This window comes from Salmo salar, chromosome 22, assembly GCF_965601325.2.
Source record: "Salmo salar chromosome 22, fSalSal1, whole genome shotgun sequence".
In the NCBI taxonomy this organism is placed as follows: Eukaryota; Metazoa; Chordata; class Actinopteri; order Salmoniformes; family Salmonidae; genus Salmo; species Salmo salar.
Genome location: NC_138312.1, coordinates 3479339 through 3499259, shown reverse-complemented (window position 1 = coordinate 3499259; position 19921 = coordinate 3479339). Strand labels below are relative to the sequence as shown.

The window sequence follows — 19921 nt, the reverse complement described above, 5'->3', positions numbered from 1 at the left end:
ACACACAAGGCACAGGCATATACACTTCCAGCATATCATAACCCAGACACATCCACTGAACTTGGGAGAATTGAAACTGCACCTCAGCATCAGGCCAGCTTATAAAATAAAGGTGATAGAGATGGAAAAAAGGCCAAGAGCTGATAAAAACATGTAAAATAGGGGGAAATAATAATAGAGCTTGCCTAAATCATTGAGTTATTAGTACTCTTGTTCCATTTCTATGACCTGTACGTGATGAGGGAGAGGGTACAGAGAGAAAGAGAGAGTACATTTGGAACAATCTAGGATTTGAGGGTCTAAAAGCATCTCTTAGATGATCCTGAGATAGAGCTCCTGATATGGCCTGTGTAAGAATCCCTGTGAGATTAACTTCTTAAATAGGGATTGGAGAGTATTGAGGAGGTGTGGAAGAGGAGGAAACAAGGATCATATGGATCGACTAACTTCAATCGAGAGGCAAGTAGTCATGGCACTACTGTAATGTCTATAGAGTAAAGTTGGCAGGTGTTTATGGAACACTATCATCCTCAAAGAAATGAAAGGTGCTTGTCTCTTTCTTCTGTAACTTATTCCTACCCTAAGTGAATATTTAACAGAGAGACGGGGCACGTTTTTCTCTTTTTACTATGACTCTCCATATACATCTACATTGATTCTGGTATCTTCTTGCTGTGTTTTTTCCCCTCTCTAATTTACAGTGGCTAATAAGTGCTCATAAAAGTTTTTATTAACCACCTGCCTAGAGAGAGGGCTAGTTGGCCAAGGAACATGATAACTAGGAGCTTGACGAATGCAAACAAAGCATCACTGATGTCAACTGTGTTCATTGTTGATACACATGACCTCCACTTCAAAGCACCTGGTATTCCATTGAAAAAACTTGTGAAAGCCCAAAGAGAATTCCCCATTTACCACCGCTCATCTGTTTCACAACACTCTGCTTATGCATGGGCTCGACCTGAAAGGAGGTGGCCATTTGCAAAAGATTTTACAACAAGATGGTAATGAGCAAGCCTCAAGAGTATGAGCAGTAGACTTAATAAATGTAGAGTCAATTTATAGTCTTTCCGATACTGGAAAGTTATTTATGGATTGTTGTTTAAAACCTCTACGTCCCTATACCGGGACGGCTGAGCTAACGTGCGCTAATATGATTAGCATGACGTTGTAAGTAACAGCAAACTTTCCAGGACATAGACATGTCTTCTATAGGCAGAAAGCTTAAAATTCTTGTTAATCTAACTGCACTGTCCAATTTACAGTAGATATTACAGTGAAAAAATACCATGCTATTGTTTGAGGAGAGTGCACAACAACAAAAAACATTTCACGGCAACTGGTTTGATACATTCATCTCTGAAGGTAAATCATGTCATTATGTCATCCTGAGGGTCCCAGAGATAAAATGCAGCATAGTTTTGTTTGATAAAATAAATTTTTATATTCAAATGTAGGAACTGGGTCTCTGGCTCCACACCCACCCCACCCGGCCATCTAGATGTGTGAAAGTTAGTGTATAAGCTAATGATCCATCCTGTATGACAATCCTGGGAGTGTGTAAATGAAATGTTGTATTACCATATCATTTTTGTATGTTCTCTGTAGTTATGTACTTGAAAATGTATCAATTGACCAATTCGGCACATATTGTCCGGTATTGCAATGCTTCACTGGATCAATCTGAAACTTTGCACACACACTGTTTCCATATAGTGGCCAACATCTAAATTGCGCCTAAACTGTAATATTATATTATGGCCTTTCTCTTCCATTAAAAAAATTATGAAACAAAAACAAAATAGAAAACGCATGTTTTATTGTTTGTATTATCTTTTACCAGATTTTATGTGTTATATTCTCACACATTAATTTCACATCTCAAACAACTACCTCTTCCCCTACTGTATTTATTTATTTAGCTCATTTGCACCCCATTATTTCTATTTCTACTTTGCACCTTCTTCCACTGCAAATCTACCATTCCAGTGTTTTACTTGCTATATTGTATTTACTTCGCCACCATGGCCTTTTTTGACTTTTACCTCCCTTATATCACCTCATTTGCTCACTTTGTATATAGACTTGTCTTTTTTACTATATTATTGACTGTATGTTTGTTTTACTCCATGTGTAACTCTGTGTTGTTGTATGTGTCAAACTGCTTGCTTTATCTTGGCCAGGTGTCACGGTTGTCGTTGGGAAAGGAGGACCAAAATGCAGCAGGTATGTGGTTTCTCATCTTGAACTTTTATTAGACTCAAAATGGACACCAAAATAACAAAACGAACTCACGATCAATGAACAGTCTTCTCAGGCTCATACACGCTAGACAAGAAACAATCTCCCACAAAACCTACACCAAACAATTACCCATATATAGGACTCTCAATCAGAGGCAACGAGGAAGCACCTGCCTCCAATTGAGAGTCCCAACCCCCCCCATTAACCTAACATAGAAATAAACTCACTCGACTAAACATAGAAATACCTAAACATAGAACATAAACCAAAACCCGGAAATAATAATTCAAACGCCCTTCAACAAACACACCACCCCGAACCACATAAAACAAATACCCTCTGCCACGTCCTGACCAAACTACAATAACAATTAACCTGTTATGGCTAGGGGGCAGTATTTTCACGGCTGGATAAGAAACGTACCCGATTTAATCTGATTATTACTCCTGCCCAGAAACTAGAATATGCATATAATTATTAGCTTTGGATAGAAAACACTCCAAAGTTTCTAAAACTGTTTGAATGGTGTCTGGGAGTATAACAGAACTCATTTGGCAGGCCAAAACCTGAGAAGATTCTGTACAGGAAGTACCCTGTCTGACCATTTCTTGGCCTTCTTTATCATCTCTATCCATTACAAAGGATCTCTGCTGTTACGTGACACTTCCCACGGCTCCAATGGGCTCTCAGAGCCCGGGAAAAAGCTGAATGATGTAATTCAAAGCCCTGGCTGAAACACATTATCGCGTTTGTCAAGTGGCCGATCAGGGGACAGTGGGCTTAGGCGCGTGCACTGGCCGCCCCTGTCTTTCTGTTTTTCCCTCTATTTACCAAAACTCAGATTCCCGGTCGGAATATTATCGCTTTTTTACGAGAAAAATTGCATAAAAATTGATTTTAAACAGCGGTTGACATGCTTCGAAGTACGGTAATGAAATATTTAGAAATCTTTTCTCATGAAATGACGAAGACAACAAAGGTAATGAAACTTTTGTAAAAGTAAATCTGACTTTGGTCAGGGCTAAACTTGGTCGGTGTCTAAATAGCTAGCCGTGATGGCTGGGCTATCTACTGAGAATATTGTAAAATGTGCTTTCACCGAAAAGCTATTTTAAAATCGGACATAGAGTGCATAGAGGAGTTCTGTATCTATAAATCTTAAAATAATTGTTGTGTTTTTTGTGAACGTTTATCGTGAGTAATTTAGTAAATTCACCGGAGGTTTGCGGGGGGTATGCTAGTTCTGAACGTCACATGCTAATGTAAAAAAGCTGGTTTTTGATATAAATATGAACTTGATTGAACAAAACATGCATGCATTGTATAACATAATGTCCTAGGGTTGTCATCTGATGAAGATCATCAAAGGTTAGTGCTGCATTTAGCTGTGGTTTTGTTTTTTGTGACATTATATGCTAGCTTGAAAAATGGGTAGTCTGATTATTTCTGGCTGGGTACTCTGCTGACATAATCTAATGTTTTGCTTTCGCTGTAAAGCCTTTTTGAAATCGGACAGTGTGGTTAGATTAACGAGAGTCTTGTCTTTAAAATGCTGTAAAATAGTCATATGTTTGAAAAATGGAAGTTTTCGGATTTTAGAGGAATTTGTATTTCGCGCCACGCCCATCATTGGATATTGGAGCAGGTGTTCCGCTAGCGGAACGTCTAGATGTAAGAGGTTATACTGGCCAGGACGTGACACCAGGTCGCAATTGTAAATGAGAACTTGTTCTCAACTTGCCTACCTGGTTAAATAAAGGTGAAATAAATAAATCAAATAAAAGTATGCATATCCTTGCTGCAGGTTCTGAGCTACAGGCAGTTAGATTTGGGTATGTCATTTTAGGCAAAAATGTTAAAAAAGGGTCCGATCCTTAAGAGGATTTATTAATGCTGCTTGGCTGAGTTGCAGATGCCGGTCTCTAGTTGGCAGTTGGTACACATCTTGTGGCTAACAGCGCTAGCCTGAGCTGAATACCAAGTCCCTGTGGTGCAGCTGGTGGAACCACTGTAGAAGACACAGACAGCCCCAGAGTCCTAACACGCTCACATCACCAGTCTAAACTGTGGTCTGACATGTCATGTGACTTTCCAGGAACTAACACAAAAGATAAGCAGCGAAGCAAAATCTGGTACTTTTGTTGTTCTGAAATGACATGATAATTATGCCCCTTATAAACTGAACAAAAACAAGTAAAAGACAGAATAAAAGCAAACGCCTTCTCCATCCCCCCAAAACGCTATGACTCAGAATATCTCATTACTAAATAAATAAACAAACAAGCAGACATGTTCACATAGCAAGAGACAACTTGTGCCTGACCTGAAAGGAACCGTACGTGACCGAACAATTTGTAACAGGATCTATGATAGGCTTGAAGGTGATTATCTTCAGATACAGTCAGAACTGAAACAGCCCAATAAGTAAGTGTTAAAGAGGGGGCAAGGTGAGATGAGCACATTTAATTTTGACTCACTAACTACCTTTGGTGACGGGCCAAAGCATTGACATCATTACTGAGTGAGAGTCTGGGTAGTCTCAGACGCAGTCTGTCTGTCTGCCACGGGACAAGGCACTCTGGTTTTTACAGGGAGTGCTCCTTCTGTTGGATGCTCTTCCCGTTGTGTGCCGAGTACAGGGGAATCAAATCTGATTGACACCCACTGTCATACGAAAAACAACTCCTGCCCTCCACTTTGGGTGAACTGTGGTTAATTCGAGGCTGCATGGCCGATGTGAGCCTTTTTACCTGTCAAGGGGAAGGCTGAATTTGGAGGCCATTTTATCAAAGTGCCACCTGCTTTGTTCCATTTCTCTCCCATCTTCCTGTGTCACTGTTCAGGTTCAGCTCTTTGCTTTGTGCCACTTTGAAAGCACCTGAATACTGCTGCGTAAACATTTAGTTTCTCTCTGTACCTCACCATGTTCAAAATTCTAGATGTTGGGCAAAAGCACACGAAAATGTTCTTAACCTCTCTGGGCTAGGTGGCACAAAATCCTCCCACCTACGTAACAGCCAGTTGAATCATGTGGCGCGATTTTCAAATACCTTAGAAATGCTATTACTTCAATTTCTCAAACATATGACTATTTTACAGCTATTTAAAGACAAGACTCTCGTTAATCTAACCACACTGTCCGATTTCAAAAAGGCTTTACAACGAAAGCAAAACATTAGATTATGTCAGCAGAGTACCCAGCCAGAAATAATCAGACACCCATTTTTCAAGCTAGCATATAATGTCACATAAACCCAAACCACAGCTAAATGCAGCACTAACCTTTGATGATCTTCATCAGATGACAACCCTAGGACATTATGTTATACAATACATGCATGTTTTGTTCAATCAAGTTCATATTTATATCAAAAAACTGCTTTTTACATTAGCATGTGACGTTCAGAACTAGCATACCCCCCGCAAACTTCCGGGGAATTTACTAACAATTTACTAAATTACTCACGATAAACGTTCACAAAAAGCATAACAATTATTTTAAGAATTATAGATACAGAACTCCTCTATGCACTCGATATGTCTGATTTTAAAATAGCTTTTTGGTGAAAGCACATTTTGCAATATTCTAAGTACATAGCCCAGCCATCACGGGCTAGCTATTTAGACACCCAGCAAGTTTAGCCTTCACCAAAATCAGATTTACTATAACAAAAATGTTATTACCTTTGGTGTTCTTCGTCAGAATGCACTCCCAGGACTTCTACTTCAATAACAAATGTTGGTTTGGTCCAAAATAATCCATCGTTATATCCAAATAGCGGCGTTTTGTTCGTGCGTTCTAGACACTATCCGAAATGGTAAATCAGGGTTACGAGCATGGCGCAATTCGTGACAAAAAAATTCTAAATATTCCATTACCGTACTTCGAAGCATGTCAACCGCTGTTTAAAATAAATTTTTATGCAATTTGTCTCGTAAAAAAGCGATAATATTCCGACCGGGAATCTGCGTTTCGGTAAACAGAGGAAAAAACAGAAAGACGGGGGCGGCCAGTGCACGCGCCTAAGCCCACTGTCCCCTGATCGGCCACTTGAGAAAGGCGATAATGTGTTTCAGCCTGGGGCTGGAATGACGACATTCAGCTTTTTCCCGGGCTCTGAGAGCCTATTGGGTAGAGATAATCAAGAAAGCCAATAAATGGTCAGACAGGCTACTTCCTGTAAAGGAATCTCTCATGTTTTTGCCTGCCATATGAGTTCTGTTATACTCACAGACACCATTCAAACAGTTTTAGAAACTTTAGGGTGTTTTCTATCCATATCTAATAAGTATATGCATATTCTAGTTACTGGGTAGGAGTAGTAACCAGATTAAATCGGGTACGTTTTTTTATCCGGCGGTGTAAATACTGCCCCCTAGCCCTAAGAGGTTAACCCCTGGTCGGGCTTCAGCGAAAAATCCAGCGAAAAATCCTATCGCCATTAGCATAACAAAATGTAATATTCATTTTTTTCAAATATAGGACTATGTTATATCGTTTTATAGATACACCTCTCCTGAATCGAACCACGTTGTCCGATTTTAAAAAGGGTTTACAGCAAAAGCAAAACATTAGATTATGTTAGAGGAGTATATCGTAAAAGTAGCCACATAGCCATTTTCCGACCAACCACATGCATCACATATAACCAAAAAACAGCTAAATGCAGCACTAACCTTTGACAATCTTCATCGGATTACACTCCTAGGACATCATGTTACACAATACATGCATTCTTTTGTTCGATAAAGTTCATATTTATATATAAAAACAGCATTTTACATCGGCGCGTGACGTTGACTAACTATTTTCCCTCAAATGCATCCGGTGAAACAGCGCTACAATTTACTAAGTTACTATTCGAAAACATTTTTAAAATGTAACATTATCATTCTAAGATTTATAGATGAATATCTCTTGAAAGCACCTGTAATGCCAGATTTCAAAATAACTTTACTGGGTAATCATACTTTGTGATAAAAGGGGATGCGATACTCAGAAAAATAGGCTACCGTTACAGGTCAGCGCCATATTGGAACAATCGCATATCAAATCTACTCTTGTATACTATTGTCAATAATCCCTTACCTTTGATTATCTTCATCAGAAAGCACTTCCAGGAATTCCAGGTCCACAACAAATGTATTTTCGTTCGAAAAAGTTAATCCTTTACGTCCCAATAACTTGTTCTTGTTAGCGCGTTCTGAAGGCTGCTCCAAAACTTCCGTCGGCTGCGGGACTCCTCTTTCAATAAAATTCATTTTTTTTAAATTTAGGTTCGTTCAAACATGTCAAACGTTGTATAACATAAATCTTTAGTGCCTTTTTCAACCAGAGCTCCAATAAGATTCAAGGGGGACGATTGCATTGTCTTTCAAAACGTTTCGAAAGGTGAGGGTAGCCAGGGGCGCCGGCGTCATAATGGTGATGGCCCTCCTCATGTGACCACTTTCCACAGCGTCTCATTCAGTCAGTTTTCACAGTAGGAGACTCAAACCACTTTAAAGACTGGGGACATCTAGTGGAAGCAATAGGAAGTGCTCAATGAACCATTGCTCACGGTGTGATTTATAGGCAAAGTGATGAAGTTGAGTCCGCAATTCAGAATTCCACATCCTGTTACGATCGGTCTCAGGGTTTTGACTGCCATATGAGTTCTGTTATACTCACAGACACCATTCAAACAGTTTTAGAAACTTTAGGGTGTTTTCTATCCACAAGTATTACTTATATGCATATCCTAGCTTCTGAGTTTGAGTAGGAGGCCGTTTAAAATGGACACACATTTTTTTTTAAAATTGCTGTAGCGCCCCCTATCCTAGGCGACCGTCAAGAGGTTAATTTGCTCCCGTCTGGTTGGTACTACAGGAAATTGAGAGGGTGTGTTGTGTCTTAATTGTCAAGCCTTAACATCATATCCTGGGGGAGCAAATCCTGACGCAAATATGACCAGTCAGTCAATATTGTCGCCCTCCTAGCCACTACTGTGTAGGACAAGCAGCCTGTACTCAAGAAAGAAGCCTGGGGGACTTGAGAGGCCAGAGAAGGGGTTGTTTCGAGCGCAATTGGCAGTGCCAGGAGAGTTGGCGACTGTAGTTGGCACCCGCCCTGGCTGAGGAATCAGCAGACAGCTCGTCTGTATTGGGAGGAAAAGCCTCCCTCGACACTCTTTTCTCTCACTATCTCTCCCCCCCTCCCTATTTCTCTTTCCAGACTTAAACTCTCCACCCCTAGGCAATGTATTTTCTTGTCTTTTATGTCGGGGGGCTTGGGTGGCATCGCATAGCTTTGGAAAAGCCTGCTCGGGCTCATTTGATGTGCATGCTTTCTAATTGGCACAATGAAAGAATGGCATCTTAGGGATGCCACCCGTGAAAGGAGACTTGATGAGCAAACTAGGGATCCAAGCTGTGCTGCCATCATGCACAACTCAAATCACATGGGTATTTCATGCTGTAGTAGCGGGTAAGGGAATATGCACAGTACCGTCAGTGCGTACACTATGTAGTCTACTGAAAGATGGAGTATAAGTGAGTAGCAGCAGTTTACACTGAGCATTTACATATGTGACAATAGCTAAATGGAAAAACCATTAGATTAAATAATAATGATGGGCTGGCATACTTTAAAGCCACGGAGAAACAGTTAAGCCGCACTTGAATTTACATTTCAGGAGACTAACCTGAATGTAATGGGGGAAAATTTAAGTGAAAGATAAACAGATTAAGGAACGAGAGAGGTGAAATAAATGCCTTATTCTTGATGGCAGATCTAAACTACCAAGAAAAATCCATATTTTATGCAATAACTTTATCAAAAAGATTCTCACTGAGCCTAAAACTCAGATTGAATTAACTGAGATCCAATGAAATCATGAAGTCGATGTGACCACCGCTCAGGCACACTGAACCACATTGTTACGGATACAAGTGTGTATCCTGTGTATTTCTTTTCTCTCCTTCTCCTCTCACAGGTGACAATCATCACTCCCCAATCAGTCATCAAGCAGTCCCCAATCAGAAGACACCTGTTCCTTTTCCCTCAACCTATCACAGTCCCTTTCCCTTGGTTTAAAACCCCAGTCAGTTGCAATCTCTCGCTAGCTCATTCTCACTCTGTGATCAATCTTTGTGCTCATTCTCTCTCAATCTCGCTCTATGTTCCAAGCTCTATTTCTGTATTGATCTCTCTTTTGTTTTTGCAACTACATGTCACATTTGTCCGGTAATCCTGTGAGTATTGTTTTGTTGTTTGGTTGTTTGTTTGGTGGGAAAAGGGGGTACCAAGACAATTCGCCCATGGGCATACATTACCCGTAGGAATACTGTGTCTAAGTACCCTAGTTAGAACTGGGCGGACCACCCTCTGTATTTTTGGTTAGTTAGCTAGCTGTTGTGGAAATAGGCTAGTCTAGCTTAGGGGTGTTTTTGATTATTGTTTCTTTGCTTGGGTCCAGCTCAGCCCCTTTTCTCACACCCCATTGCCGTGTGTTTAAAATAAACCTTTTGAGTTTGACGGTAGATTGTAGTTGTCTGTGGTTATTGGTTCTCACTGTTTCTTATCACTATTATAATTTGCATGATTTATGTTACGGTCTCGTTGCCATCCCCCCTAGACTGCTGGGCCAAAGGGATTCGTAACACACATCATGGGAAAACTTGAACATTGGGAAGGCGCTGCTTATACCGGCAGCCGGTGCCAACACCAAACAAAGTTACAGAGGTGGAAAATTATGGAACACCCTGTGGTTTTAAGCAATTTCTAAAAATATATTTTATAGTCTAACCTTTTACGAATAAGAAGAGCTAGAGTGCCATACATTTGCATGCTGTTTACAATTTGGCAAACAAAGAAGAACAGGCAAATGCTATTGGACATCCTGTCACGTCTGCTCCCGCTCTCCCTGGCGCTTGAGGGGGCCAGGCTGCCCTGCATCACGTACTCCTGCCATCTATTACGCACACCTGCGTTCCCTCGTCACGCGCATCAGCGATATTGGACTCACCTAGACTCAATCATCACCTGTTTATTTCCTCCCCTATATTTGTCTGTTCCCTTGCTCTGTTCCCTGCTGCTGCATTGATTGTTTTTCGTCTGTGTTTACTAGTTTGCTGACACTGTCACGTCCTGACCATAGTAAGATGTTATTTTCTATGGTAGAGCAGGGCAGGGTGTGACAGGGGGTGTTTTTCTATGTTTTGTATTTCTATGTTCATGTTCTATTTTTGAATTTCTATGTTGGTTTTGTTTGGGATGATCTCCAATTAGAGGTAGCTGGTCCTCGTTGTCTCTAATTGGAGATCATACTTAATAACCTGTTAGGGCTAGGGGGCAGTATTTGCACAGCCGGATAAAAAAAACGTACCCGATTTTAATCTGGTTACTACTCCTGCCCAGTAACTAGAATATGCATATAATTGTTTGATTTGGATAGAAAACACTCTAAAGTTTCTAAAACTGTTTGAATGGTGTCTGTGTATAACAGAACTCATATGGCAGTCAAAACCCTGAGACAAATCCTGACAGGAAACTGAAATCTGATGTGTGGATATCACTTCAAACATTTGCCATTGAAACACACAGGGGCTTGCAATTCATTTAGCACTTCCTATGGCTTCCACTAGATGTCCCCAGTCTTTACAAAGTGGTTTGAGCCTCCTACCATCAAAATTGACTGAAAGAGAGGATGTTTACCTTGGTCACAGGGGATGGGCCATTACCATTGTGACGTCGGCGCCCATGGGTACTCTCCATTTTCGAAACGTTTTGAAAGACAATGCAACCGTCCCAATGGAATATTATTGAAGCCCTGGTTGAAAAAGCCCCTAAAGATTTATGTTATACAACGTTTGACATGTTTGAACGAACTTAAATATATATTTTTTGCTCATTCCTGGCGACAAGTCAGACGCACACGGTACATTTTTACTAGCCTTCGGAGCGCGCTAACACTATTGGGACATAAATTATTAACTTTTTTGAACAAAACTACATTTGTTATGGACCTGGGATTCCTAGAAGTGCCTTCTGATAAAGATAATCAAAGCTAAGGGATTATTTACAATAGTATTTTTGATGGTTGATCGTTCCAAGATGGCTCCAACAGACTTCTTTTCTGGGCATACCACGTCGTTTATTGCAAAGTGTGATTTCCCAGTAAAGTTATTTTTAAATCTGGCAAAGATGGCATTCAAGACATGTTAATCTATGTCTTTGAATGACAATATTACATTTTAACAATGTTTTCGAAAAGTAATTTTGTAAATTGTAGCGCTGATCATCGGAAGCATTTGAGGGAAAAGATTTTCTGAACGTTATGTGCCGATGTAAAATGCTGTTTTTATACATATGAACTTTATCGAACAAAAAATGCATGTGTTGTGTAACATGATGTCCTAGGAGTGTCATCTGATGAAGGTTGTCACAGGTTAGTGCTGCATTTAGCTGTGTTTTGGGTATTTGTGATGCATGCTAGTTGCTTTGAAAATGGCTGTGTGATTATTTCTGGCTGGGTACTCTGCTGACATAATCTAATGTTTTGCTTTTGCTGTAAAGCCTTTTTGAAATCGGACAACGCGGTTCGATTCAGGAGAGGTGTATCTATAAAACGGTGTAAAATAGTCATATGTTTGAGAAATTGAAGTTATAGCATTTATGAGGTTTTGCGTTTAGCGCGACGCGATTCCACTGGCTGTTGATTAGGGTGGGACACAAGCGTCCCACTGGCCCAGACAGGTTAAATAGGTGTTTTTTCCACCTGGGTTTGTGGGAGATTGTTTTTGAGTAGTGTATGTTTCACCTCTGTGTCGCGGTTTGTTGTTTTTGTTAGTTCAGTTTATGGTTTATGTATTGCATAGTTTCAGTGTTAATAAAATGTGGAATGACACACACGCCGCACTTTGGTCCGCTTCTCCTTACGACCACCGTGACGCACACTGTTCCTGTCTCGTTCCTTGTCCGTTCTTTATTAAATGTTTGACTCCCCGTACCTGCTTCATCTCTCCAGCGTCATTCCATGTGACAGAATGCAGCAGCCACCACTCTACGAAGCATCGGGGAGTACTGGTGTTCCGGTTGGTGGTGACATCGGCTCTGGGTCGCCGCTGATGGAACCGGGGGTGCCTAGTCAGCTCGTCGGGCTTCCACGCCCTAGCTGGCTCGAGGTTTCCTTGTCCCGGTTGGCTCGGATGGCGCCCATCCCAGCTGGATCGTCAGTTCTTGTTCGCCCAGCCGGTCCAGGATTTAAATGTATTTTTATTTTTGTTGGTGACGTCGGGGTGGATTCCGCCACCGATGGAACCGAGGGTGCCTAAGCCAGCCCGTCGGGTTTCCATTACCCTGGCTGGTTCGAGAGGTTTCCTCGCCTCAGTTGGCTCAGTGGGTTTCCATTCCACGTCACACTCTTCGGGCTCCTTCTCTGCAGCGGGATCAACGGGCATCTTACCTCAGCCGGATCGTCGGGCTTCCATCCCTTAGCCGGCTCGCCAGGCTCCCACGGTCCTGTCGGTTCGTTGTGCTTCCACCCCCCAACCGGCTTGCCCAGCGCCCATGTCTCGGCCGGTTCGCCCAGGTGGGACGCCGCGTGGTGCCCCTAGAGGGGAGGGTGCTGTCACGTCTGATCACGCTCCCCCCCTTGGTGCTTGAGGGCGCCAGACATCACACACTTCTGCCATCTATTACGCACACCTGACTTCCCTTGTCACACGCATCAGCGATATTGGACTCACCTGAACTCATTCATCACCTGTTTATTTCCTCCCCTATATTTGTCAGTTCCCTTGCTCTCCTTCCCTGCTACTGCATTGATTGTTTTTTTTTTGTCTGTGTTTACTAGTTTGACGCTGTTCCTGTCTCGTTCCATGACCGTTCTTTATTAAATGTTTGACTCCCCGTACCTGCTTCGTCTCTCCAGCGTCATTGCATGTGACACATCCCTTTTGCAATTTTACTGTACATTCAATTGGCTGATAGGTAAGTATTACTAGATCATCAACTTAGTTGTACTTCCAACCAGAAATAAGAGGAGCATGCACCCCGTAGTAAATTACACCTTCAAAAACTGATGTGATTCAAGGTGGCGTGGGAAAAATATGGTCTTTCATTATTCACTAAAAGGCTGAACAAAGACATTCCATTGAAAATCCCATCTGTATTAGGGTTGTCCCAATACCATTATCATGATACTACAATACTAAATTTGTTATGGCAAAGAGGATAACACAAAGCAGACTAAACTCTTTTGAAAACCTGCTTTATATAAATGTCTTATAGCTTGGAAAATGACTCCAAATGACTGTAAGGCTGTTTGTTTCCAAAAGGACTGTTTTCTTCTCAAAATTAAGTCTGCTTCATGTTTTGTTTGCTTGTCATGATACTTCTGAGTATGGTGATACTGGTAGCGTGACAACCGTAATCTGTATCTAGACAACATACGACAGCGATGGACATTGAACAGTGATGGATCTTAAAAGGAGGTATGACAGCTCACCCCATTGGCTTTGCTCAGGGCTTGGAAGTAAATGCTGTAGCTCTTGGACGAAGAGAGCGGGGGGTTCCAGTAGCCATTGTAGGTCTTGTTGTCACCTACGGTGAAGGGCTGAACCACAGTCAGGTAGGTGGGCGGGAGCTCCGCCGCAAAGTAGTGGGGCGAATCCAAGATGGAGGCATTCTTGAAGCTGACGGGGACGGGGAAGCACTCCTGCGCGTCGGCTGCCCGCCGCACCTTCTGCTTGCGTTCCTCTTTCACCACCAGCTGGTAGACACTGGGGAGAAAGTATAGGGCAAAGGCCAAGGATCATCATCAGATGTCTGACCAGTGCCTTCAGAAAGTATTTACGCCGCTTGACTTTTTCCACATTTTGTTGTGTTACATGGTGGGATTAACATTTATTTAATTGTCATTTTTTGACAACGATCTACACAAAATTCTCTAATGTGACAGTGGAAGAGAAATTCTAACATTTGGAAAAATGTAATAAAAAAAACTAATATCTTGTTTACATAGGTATTTAACCTCTTTAGTCAATACATGTTAGAATCACCTTTGGCAGCGATTACAGCTGTGAGACTTTTTGGGGGAAGTCTATTAGAGCTTTGCACACCTGAATGGACAATATTTGCACATTATTCAGCCATTTTCAAGTATTGCCGTGGATTTTCAAGACATTTAATTTTACAAAACTGTAACTAGGCCACTCAGGAACATTCAATGTCGTCTTGGTATGCAACTCCAGTGTATATTTGGCCTTGTGTTTCAGGTTATTGTCCTGTTTAAAGGGGAATTTCTCTCCCAGTGTCTGTTGGAAAGCAAACTGAACCAGGTTTTCTGGGATTTTGCCTATGGTTAGCTCTATTCCGTTTCTTTTTATCCTAAAAAAAACGAGTCCTTGCCCATGACGAGCATACCAACATGATGCAATCACAACCATGCTTGAAAATATGAAGAGTTGTACTCAGTGATATGTGGTGTTGGATTTGCCCCAAATATAACACTTTGTATTCAGGACACTGAGCGGTTTCCTTCCTCTCCAGCAACTGAGTTAGGAAGGACGCTTGTAACTTTATAGTAACTGGGTGTATTGATACACCATCCAAAGTGTAATTAAGGGTGAAAACCCTGAGCGGTTTCCTTCCTCTCCGGCATCTGAGTTAGGAAGGACGCTTGTAGCTTTGTAGTGACTGGGTGTATTGATACACCATCCAAAGTGTAATAACTTCACCATGCTCAAAAGGATATTCAATGTCTGCTTTTAACATTTTCACCTATCTTTGTGAGGCATTGGAAAACCTCCCTGGTTTTTGTTGTTGAATCTGTGTTTAAAATTCACTGCTCGAGTGCGGGACCTTACAGATAATTGTATGTGTGGGGTACAGAGATGAGTCATTAAAACATCTTCTTAAACACTTATTGCACACAGTGCACCATTCAACTTAGCAAGGCTCGCAATAACAAAAGGGTTGAATACTTATTGACTCGACATTTAATCTTTTCATTTTTAATTAATTTGTAAAAGTTACAAAAAACACAATTCCAATTTGACATTGAAGGGTATTGTGTGTGTGTGACACAAAATCTCAATTTAATACATTTTAAATTCAGACTGTAACACAACAAAATGTAGAAAAAGTCAAGGGTGGTGGATACTTTCTGAAGGCACTGTATGAAGCGTCTCAGAGTAGTAGTGGTGATCTAGGATCAGTTTGGTCTTTTAGATCACAATGAATAAGACTACATGGACATGGGGTACCTGATTCTGTGTTAGCACTCCTACCCTAAGACGATTGATACATACGGCCCTAAACTCAACCCCAAGTTCCATAAGAAATGGGTTAAATATTGATTTAAAAATTAATTAATAAAAACAATTGAATTTAATAAGGAACTACCTAATGTCTGAATATATACATAGTGTTTTACATACAGAATGGGTTTGTAGTCTGTGTCGGGTCAGTTTAAAACTATATACAAAGTTTATCTGAGCAGAGAGAGGAGTCTTATTGCTGCTCTCTCTTAACCTCCAATCAACTATTCATACCACTCCAAATTGACCACATGACTGTTTTGGAACTTTCAATTTGCTTTGCGATTAGTACGTTCATATCTCCAGCGTGAATTACATCACCTGCTGAAGATGGACTTTTAACCAAAAAATATATCATGTTTGGTGACCTTTTGGAAAATAATGGTAACTCTGTGGAAAATCACATGTTATTTAGAATAGAAACTAACATAAATACAGACTTGTCTGGGGGGAGCACTTCTATTGGGCAGTCATTTCTGTGAGGGACCAGTAGAGGGAAATCTACCCCTAATTAGAAGTGAGGAGCCAGTGGGAGCGGTCTTTAAACTGGCCTTTTTTGAAAGGCCCTGTCAATGGAGAGGAAGATAATGAGTGGAGGGTTTGTTTCTGCTCTGGGGTTCATGAATGGATAAGGACTTCTTTTGAGCCCTGGGGCGCTATAGTGGTTGTCCGCAATTACGTCCATCTATGCCAAGAACACACACTTCACAATTATATGCAATTAGGGAAATGTATGTTTCTGTGAAGGACTAGGGCAAATTATCCTAGCCTCTAATTTGGCATCTTTCATATGGGATAATTGCTGATGACCAAAGGAGCGTGCACTTTTCTCTGACAGCAAATATACATTTCAAACTAATGGCTTTCAGAGACCAAACAAGAGCATTGGAAAAATGGCTTGGTTGCATCCGTATGTGCAGGATGGATGTAACAACAGCCCGGCTGATCTTGCCATGAGCTTTTTTGGTAAACATTTTCATTAAAGCAGAGCTTTTATGTTCTAGAGACCATTATACTTTTTAAAGCATTATCTGTACAGTATGTGAAATGTAGGCTATCGTTATTTACAAAGTAATGACTTGTTTTCAACATAAAACAGACTATCTGCACTAACCCTATCTTGCACTGACTCTGCACACTCACAAGACAATACATACACACACACATACTCTTATTATTATCTATCCTGATGCCAAGTCACTTTACCCTGCCTTCATGTACATATCTTCCTCAAATACCTTATTATTATCTATCCTGATGCCGAGTCACTTTACCCTGCGTTCATGTACATATCTACCTCAAAAAGCGTATTATGATCTATCCTGATGCCTAGTCACTTTACCCAGCCTTCATGTACATATCTACCTCAAATACCTTATTATTATCTATCCAGATGCCTAGTGACTTTAACCTGCCATCATGTACATATCTACCTCAAATAGCTTATTATTATCTATCCTGATGCCTTGTCACTATACCCAGCCTTCATGTACATATCTACCTCAAATACCTCATACAGTGGGGGAAAAAAGTATTTGATCCCCTGCTGATCTTGTACATTTGCCCACTGACAAAGAAATGATCAGTCTATAATTTTAATGGTAGGTTTATTTGAACAGTGAGAGACAGAATAACAACAAAAATATCCAGGAAAACGCATGTCAAAAATGTTATAAATTGATTTGCATTTTAATGAGGGAAATAAGTATTTGAGCCAAAAAAATCCTATTTCAATATGCACACACCATCCATATTTTTATGAATGTCAACAAACTGCTTGCGATTGATGTTCCTAAAGCGGTTAAGCTGTTGTTCCAAGCCAACGGCCAGTAGTGTTGAATTGGCATAAGTGAGTATGTCGTGTCTGTTTAGTCAAGGCTATGTTTTCAAAACTGGAACTAAATGTGATGAAACTTTTAAAAGAACTGTGTTGCTCTGCCAACTACAATACAAATTGAACTTGATCCCCTTAATGTATTTTGCATACAAATTGCACCTATATGAATGAATGCTTCTAATACCTCAACACTCACAGGAAGAACAATAATTCCGTTTTTAATTTAGGAGATTCTGTGGACTTCGGTGAACCATTTCAAGGTCGGGATAAATATGAATTGGATGCTGTGCTTATCTTTTTTGAGAAAGAAAAAGGTAACACTTCAGTAAAAACCTGTGCAATTAGGCCTAAGCGTTAACTGCACTGTCATGTGTTGTGTATGAACAAATTAATTTCTTAGTGTGCAGATAAGCAGGTAAAACAATCAATATATATAATTTAATATAAATTCTTTCCACACACCATTATTTTGCGAATCTGACACCTCCATAATGCCATGCTAAAAAATGTGTGAGTTAGGCTTTATGCCAGAGTTTTCACATTTGAAGCAGACTAAAATGACGTTTACACTTCCAAAATAGAGACATGTAACTTTTGACAGGAAGTGATGTCATAGTGTGGTACCTGACGGGAGCTCCTCTGGACTGGGCAGGCTTCAGCAGAACTGTGATGGTAGTGTCCGTCTCGTTCAGAGGGGGCGTGTCTGTCTCGTACTCCGGCATCGATGGGGCTGGTGGGGAAAGATTCAGAGGGGATGAGATCAAGTGTTCATTAGGGCACGCCACGGAACACTTTTTAAATGTTATGCCACAAAAGACTAATATGATTGAGTCTGTTTTAGTTTTGTTTCTTAATGAACAAAACCCTGTTGAATTCCTACCTGTAAAACACACTTGGTCCCCTCACATCATGGCAATAATGGATTTAGCCCTGTGATTGCTGAAGCTAATCCAGAATGGAGTATGGCATACAGTAACAGTAAATAGACTATGGAATAGGCTTAAGTCAGTATTGTCCATAAAGCCATTGCTAAAGATTGAACTTTTTAAAGATGTATCCTAACACAATCATGTTGGTGTGAAAACCTTGCCCTATGCATGTCACGATAGTGCCATCTCTTTAAAATGTCACGTCTTCATTATCTCCAAAACATTCATTGGACAACCTTGATTAGATAAACCAAGGCTGGAATTAGAAATGCCAATTCGTTCAGGAATCAAAGAGAAAGGTGTTGATGCTCCAGGCCATCAAGGCTCTAGTCTATTGGATGACTGACAACTGAGACAGGGAATGTTTACTTTCAGAGATAAGACGACAAATCCTTCATGCTTGTGTTACACCATTTCTATCTATGAATGTCAGGAATGACATGGTTCAAATGAATGGTGCACAATGATGAACAATGTTTGATTGCTACATTCTGTGTAGTGTATGTGGATTACGTTGTCATTCCAGTGATATTTTGACTGTCAGCAACAGCATTAAATTGGTGCCAATAACGTGCCAGTCACATGATTTTCTTCATCCCCTACTTTGTTTGATCTCAGGGTATAAATATATTATTCTACTCTAGCTTAATTTCTACAGTGAGACTCACGCTACTTCATTAATCATTCCCAGCATGTAATCCCTTTATAGACATTTGAGAGGTCACTGTTTTACTGAGGTGTGTCCATTTAAAAAATATATATAATCAATTTTAAGAATGAACAATAATATACTGGCCTTACAAGTCTTAGTCAGGTGTTTGAGCCTTGTTCTAAAAGGTATTTTTAGAAAACTTAGCATTTTACAATGTCACAGTGTTTGTTTTTTACTTTCATATAACATACAAAAGGAAAAAGGAGAAAAAAACTGCTATGGTACAATGGTGCATGTAATTTCTGTCAGTTGTCATTTGTGCTCCCTCTCCGGCCTCTAGGTCACCAGGCTGTTCGTTTATGGCGCACACCTGTCACCAGCATTACGCACATTTGTGCATAATGACACTCACCTGGACTCCATCACCTCCTTGATTACCTGCTATTTATATGTCACTCCCTTTTGTTCCTTCCCGAGCTGTCATTGTTCCTCTTCTAGTGTCATGTCTGTGCGTTGTTCGTGTTTCTTGTTTTGTATTTAGTTGCGTTTATTTATTAAAAACACTCACTACCTGAACTTACTTCCCGACTCTCAGCGTACATCGTTACAGAATGACGACTCGGCAAAGGGAAGCATCAGGGAGTTTTTTTGTTTTTGTGTTGGGGGTGATGTCGGGTCCGGGTGTTGGAGCGGAGCTACCTGGGAGGCCTCAGCGGGTTGGATAGGCTCCCATGCCTAAGCTGGATGAACAGTTTCCCGTGCCTCAGCCGATGCAACCGGGGAGGTCTCAGCCAGCTCATCAGGCTCTTACTCCTCAGCCGGTTTATCAGGTTTCTGCCCCTCAGCGGAGGAGACCGGTCCGCTGCGGATCCCCGGAATCGTCCCTGTGGTTGGCGTCCTGCGGCTGGAGCCGAACACGCCGGGAAGGGGGTACTGTCATGCATGCCCTCTCTCCGG

At 41.0% G+C, this 19921-nt stretch overlaps 1 protein-coding gene across 4 annotated transcripts in view; it reads right to left on the bottom strand.

The window, feature by feature from the left end:
- The window catches only part of LOC106582631 (receptor-type tyrosine-protein phosphatase T), a 593162-nt gene that overhangs the window by 229319 nt on the left and 343922 nt on the right, over positions 1-19921 (bottom strand). For all 4 annotated transcript variants that reach the window (XM_082967335.1, XM_045705246.2, XM_082967334.1 and 1 more), the window contains 2 exons: positions 18008-18113; positions 13734-14007 (listed from right to left, as the gene is read on the bottom strand). In XM_082967335.1, the coding sequence (XP_082823461.1) occupies positions 13734-14007; positions 18008-18113 (380 nt within the window). The remainder of the gene's footprint in view (positions 1-13733; positions 14008-18007; positions 18114-19921) is intronic.